This window comes from Primulina tabacum, chromosome 2 (assembly GCF_025594145.1).
Source record: "Primulina tabacum isolate GXHZ01 chromosome 2, ASM2559414v2, whole genome shotgun sequence".
Taxonomy (NCBI): Eukaryota; Viridiplantae; Streptophyta; class Magnoliopsida; order Lamiales; family Gesneriaceae; genus Primulina; species Primulina tabacum.
In genome coordinates, this window is record NC_134551.1 from 2551056 (window position 1) to 2556776 (window position 5721).

At 36.2% G+C, this 5721-nt stretch overlaps 1 protein-coding gene across 2 annotated transcripts; it reads left to right on the forward strand.

Moving 5' to 3' along the window:
- The first annotated feature begins 935 nt into the window (after window positions 1-935).
- On the forward strand, window positions 936-5437 carry LOC142524721 (serine/threonine-protein kinase D6PK-like). Of its 2 annotated transcripts, none has more exons than XM_075628807.1 (3): window positions 936-1586; window positions 2408-4039; window positions 4459-5437. In XM_075628807.1, exons 2-3 carry the CDS (start codon window positions 2580-2582, stop codon window positions 5276-5278), a joined length of 2280 nt encoding a protein of 759 aa, XP_075484922.1. In that variant the 5' UTR covers window positions 936-1586; window positions 2408-2579; the 3' UTR covers window positions 5279-5437. The 2 variants fall into 2 exon arrangements, with proteins under 2 accessions (XP_075484922.1, XP_075484930.1); XM_075628815.1 differs by lacking the exon at window positions 936-1586 and adding an exon at window positions 1608-1923.
- Window positions 5438-5721: the final 284 nt, after the last annotated feature.

The following is a 5721-nucleotide window of genomic DNA, read 5'->3' on the forward strand; positions in this document are numbered from 1 at the left end:
AATAAAACTAACTCAATATTAAAGTAAAATAGTTGACCAGTTGAGCTTATTTTTATATTGAAAATAATATAATTTTTTACTGTATCAATGAGATATCACTAACTTATTAAATATATAATTCGATACACTTCATCATATCTTATTGATATGACGATAAACGGACAACATATCAAAATTGTATATATACGGATATAACTATGAGTTGACAAAATACACATCTTATAACATGTGGGATCATATTCATAAATCTAATGGATGAGACATATTTCAAAATGGTAAATTTAATTTTTAATTGGTTTGAATGACATTATTTTGGTCTTATCTTGTATGAAATGTGTCAAAACATCCATGGATTTATAAATTTGAAGATGGTTTTTTTATATCCACAATGTTTAATTTATTGCCAACAGCCAAGGGAAAATACAATATGCAGTCCCCTACAAAATTGGTCACGTTGGAATTAGTTTTTAATGATGAATCAGTGTCGAGAACCAAAAACATCTAATTTTTTTTTGTATTTGGATATATATTTCAGTTTCAAAATATGTCAGAAGATCATGGAGAAAAAAAAAAATAGAGAAAGATCAACAATAAAGCAAAAAAAAAAGACTATAAATATTTAGTGACAAAAACTTGTGTGAGACGATCTCAAGGGTCGTATTTTGTGAGACAGATCTCTTATTTGGGTCATCCATGAAAAAATATTATTTTTTATGTTAAGAGTATTATTTTTTATTGTGAATATTGGTAAAGTTGATCCGATTCACAGATAAAAATTCGTAAGATCGTCTTACAAAAGACCTGCTCATATTTAAATAACGTACTTATACCAAAAAATTAAATAAATGTGAATGATATATATTTTATATTATTTTCAAAACAGGAAGATCAGAAAATGTATTTGTAGTAACCTACAGGATATTTACATGGATGACACAAGTCTTGAATTGATTGGCGACCATTTTTCAACTCGACTTTTGCGCCAATATGGTGCCAACACAGCACATCGAGACCATCCTCAGTTCACCAATATCATTCATCAAACAGGAACGAAGAAAAAGAAACAGTGCCGCTTCTCGTGATCTACCTCAAGAAATCCTCAACGCTCTTGTTGATTTTCCCTCTGCTTTACAGATTACACTGCTTTCTACTCTCTGTTTTCTTTTTTCTTTTTTTAATTTGCGTCACTTTCTCGTGTTCTTTTATTTGAAGTGAAAATCACGATCTTTTTCAAAGATTCTCGGTCTCTTGTTTGTTTTGTTTGTTTGTCCTCTGTTCTTCAGTTTTATTTCAGTTTCCAATCATGTAGAGAAAAGGGATACATGGAAAAAGGGTGAGTCTTGGTTCTTGATCCTTCGATCCCCTACTCTCTGTTTTCTTTTCTTTTTTTTAATTTGCGTCACTTTCTCGTGTTCTTTTATTTGAAGTGAAAATCACGATCTTTTTCAAAGATTCTCGGTCTCTTGTTTGTTTTGTTTGTTTGTCCTCTGTTCTTCAGTTTTATTTCAGTTTCCAATCATGTAGAGAAAAGGGATACATGGAAAAAGGGTGAATCTTGGTTCTTGATCCTTCGATCCCTTTAGAAGGTACCTTCTCCTGTTCTTTTTTGTATGTTATTATCGGTCTATTTTGGTGCATGTTCGTTTGTTTTTGGTGTATACGGTAGATTTTGTTTGGATTTTCTTGTTTAGTTTCTTGCTTATTTTGTTTTTTCCCTTTTGTTTTTGATAGTTGTGGGACAAGTGGTCCATGTCTCTTGATTTATCAGTGTTACTGGTCTGGTAGTGAAGGAGACTACATGAAATAAATTCGACCGATTAGTTTCTTTCTTCCTTTTTCTGTTTTATGATGAAGTATGAAAAATAATTTAGATGGGCTCGCTGTCATGTTTAGATTTTCAATACTCTTTTTTAATCCACAGAGGTATCTTTTCTTATATGTCTCAGATTTATTTATTATTATGATTTTGTTTTTGGTTTTTGATAGATTTCTGTTGATTTTCTTGAACTGCGCTTGTTGTCGGCTTAACTCACTCAAGGATTCTTGAATTTTTGTTGTAGCAAAAATTTATTTTTGAGCTAGGGGATGGGGTGTTTACTGTTCTAGACCTCTCCTATATTTGCCAGAGGCGCTGCCTTTTATCAAAGTTCTTAGATTTGTTCAATACGTATTGGGAACAAAGTTGAATCCTTTTATCTGAAAGTATGAAGTCTCGATTCTAAGTATCCATTGAGAACTGCGGTTGCTATTCGTATATTCATGTCTTAACAATAAAGTTTTCTTGATGGTGGAGTGTTCTATGACTTCTGCTGTTCTAATCTTAGTCTAGTCGTGAAGGTAAAGGTACTTTTTCCATGTAAATTTTTTTTGACTTCACTTAATAGATTGTTCTGTGAAATGAATTCAGCTGACAAAAAATTGCTACACCGTGGACTTTATCCACTGCAATGCGTGATTAAGGATTCTGGTGGGCGTGTTTGTTTGGTTGCCATAGCTGGATCTCTTCGTCTTGTGTCCATGTCAGAGAACCGGTTAAGATAATAAGCTTTTACTGCTGCTTCAGATTTTTATTGGCGTAGATGTCTCTTACCCATGGTGTGTCGCCTATTAGCCATGAAATAGTAGAGCTGACAGAAATATATAATTCCGATTCTAGAACCAGTGAAAATGTTGAAAAACATAACGCAGGGAAGGGTTTAAAGAAGTATACTATCGCGGATGACATCGACAAACTTTTTGAAGCTATAAATATTGGGAGTTCTCTTCAAGATTTAGGTCCACACGAGCGAAGATCTAGAGATACTTTGCACAAAAGTGCTATGAAAAGACCAATGAGAGTAAGCCCTTCTCGAGTTGTGGGTATTGGAATTACAGAACCGGTGAGTTTGAAACAGGCTCTGAGAGGACTATGCATCTCTCAAGCATCTGAGATGGCAGCAGTGAAGAAACGAATATTTAGACCATCAGCTTCGTCAGGCCAACCACTTGATGATGCAAAAGGGAATTCAGTGGCGATATCTTTAGGACCTGAAATTAGACATGAATCTACAATTAAAATTTCAAAAGCTGAATTGGAGCAGAACGGGAAATTGGATTTGCCATATTCATCGGCCAGGACCAGATTTAAGAATAAACTCTCAGATGAGAGTTTGGTTATGGAGAGGGGAAAGCACGAGGTGCATCAAGACAAGCTACAACATTTTTCTTTATCATCGAACTTCAATGAGGAAAGCAAGCTCATCAAACGTTTGGACAGAGGTTTTGGTTTTAGCAAACAAGGTTCAAGAAGCCAGATCTTTGTCAAAAAGAAGACTGTGAATGAGACAACTTTGGCCAGCAAGATTCGCAAGGCCGATTCTATCCTGGAAAACGGGTGTGAAGAATTGGACAGAGTAAGAGCAGAATCAAGTAGTAATGCAAACCCGGTATTTGGTGCAATATCTGTGGACTCTAACAAAAACAAGAATGACTCTAATCCTCGTATCTTTCAGAAACGAAAGATTGTAGTAAGAAAAGCTGATGAAAAATCAACGTCAAAGGATAAAGGAGAGACTTCTCAAAGCTCCAAAAGTAGCATTGGGGAATATAGCAGCACAACTAGTCATAGTGAAGACAGCTATATAAGTGCATCTAGTCGCAGTGGCTATCGACCTCACATGTCACGGGACATGAGATGGGAAGCCATAAACTTGTTTCAAAATCAGCACGGAAGCTTGGGATTGAGACACTTCAAGTTGCTGAAAAAGCTCGGAGGGGGCGACATTGGCATTGTATACCTTTCTGAGCTAATCGGTACAAGCTGCCTCTTTGCAGTGAAAATAATGGATTTTGATGCTTTAGCTAGCAGAAAAAAAGTTTTGAGGGCTCAAACAGAAAAGGAGATACTGGAGATTCTGGATCACCCGTTCCTTCCTACTCTTTATGCTCATTTTACTACCAATAAATTTTCGTGTTTGATTATGGAACATTGCCCCGGTGGTGATCTTCATGTTCTCCGTCAAAAACAGCCGACCAAGAGCTATCCCGAGGAATCCGCAAGGTAAAGTTTTGAAATTAAGTTTCCTTTCCCAAACTCTCCTTCAGGTGTATCAGCTTCTTGCGTAAGTGAATGCGCAATATTTATCTGATAGAAAGAGTTTTTGTGCGTATTTGTATTGAGATGTAATTTGTCACTTAATCCAAACTTCAGGAGGCACACTTTAGAAATCCAAATGGAGAAATGGTTAGAGAAGGTTATGTCAAACAGTTCTTTTAACACGGCTGTTTTTATCACCTTTTCGAAATTCGACTTCCTAAATACACGACACATCTTACCTTTACATAAGTTGAATGGTTCGAAATTTTATGGAGTTTAAACATAATATTTCTCCTGTTAATTAATGTTGAATCAGGTGTTGAATACTTAAATCATGATCGTAGTTATAATTGCAATCATATAAATAAGTGTATCGTATACAGGTTCTATGTTGCTGAAGTCCTTCTCGCACTGGAGTACCTTCACATGCTTGGAGTAGTGTACAGAGACTTGAAACCCGAAAACATTTTGATTCGAGAAGACGGCCATATCATGCTCTCTGATTTTGACTTGTCTCTCAGATGCAATGTTAATCCAATGCTACTCGAGTCATCTTCCCCAATAATTGAACCGCCAAAGAAAACACCGACTCCACTCTCAGCTTCCAGCTGCATCGACCCTTTTTGCCTCCACCCGAACTTGCAACTTTCTTGTTTTACTCCCAATTTTTTCTCAACAGTGGCCACAACCCGAAAACTAAAATCCGAACTAACGTCCCAGATCATTCCTCTGCCACAACTTGTAGTTGAGCCCACTGGTGCGCGATCCAATTCCTTTGTAGGAACTCATGAGTACCTGGCTCCCGAAATTATCAAGAGGGAAGGTCATGGAAGTGCCGTGGATTGGTGGATGTTCGGAATCTTGCTCTACGAGCTTTTATACGGTAAGACACCCTTCAAAGGATCAAGCAACGCGGATACTATATCAAATGTGGTGTCCCGATGCCTCAAGTTTCCCGACTATCCAACTATCAGTACTCATGCTCAAGATTTGATCACACGGTTGTTGAAGAAGGAACCGGAAAGTCGGCTCGGATCAGTAAAGGGTGCACTAGAGATTAAGCACCATCCATTCTTTGAGGACCAAAACTGGGCTTTGGTAAGATGTGCAACACCTCCAGAGGTGCCTAAGTTGTTTGATTTGGGAGGCTCAGCTCTTGACAGTAAGAAGATCAAGTGTGAGACAGAATTTGAGATGTTTTAACCGTGGGAAACAAATAAATAGCTTAGACATTCTTTTTTAATGATATATAACATGTGTAAATGTATTAGGATCATGTAAACACTGAGAAATTGTTGAGAGACGTGAAAATCGAGGAAATTTGAAAAATGAACATTTGAAGATGTCATTTTTTTAAATAAATAGTTGATCAAGGATAAAAAACAAAATACTTCCGTGAAAATCTCGAAGTGGTCCTCCAAAAGTTTCAACAGATTCGAATTATATTATTGCTAAACATATAATTCTTGTAACTTATGTCTCAATTAGTGGGAGAAGCGAAATGTATCACCATTTGCCAAGTACAACAATTTGGAATTGATTGATGTCCTTCAAATTCTCCTCCATGCAAACATGTATTCCTTGGCATGTAAATTTTACCCTCTTTTGTATCTTTTTTGTTAAAATATATAATAGATAATTCTTAT

Excerpts from the sequence above, each read along its gene's own strand:
- LOC142524721 (XM_075628807.1), top strand. The coding sequence starts at position 2,580 with ATGTCTCTTACCCATGGTGTGTCGCCTATTAGCCATGAAATAGTAGAG. Across the intron at positions 4,040-4,458 it reads TATCCCGAGGAATCCGCAAG|GTTCTATGTTGCTGAAGTCC; the intron begins GTAAAGTTTTGA and ends TATCGTATACAG.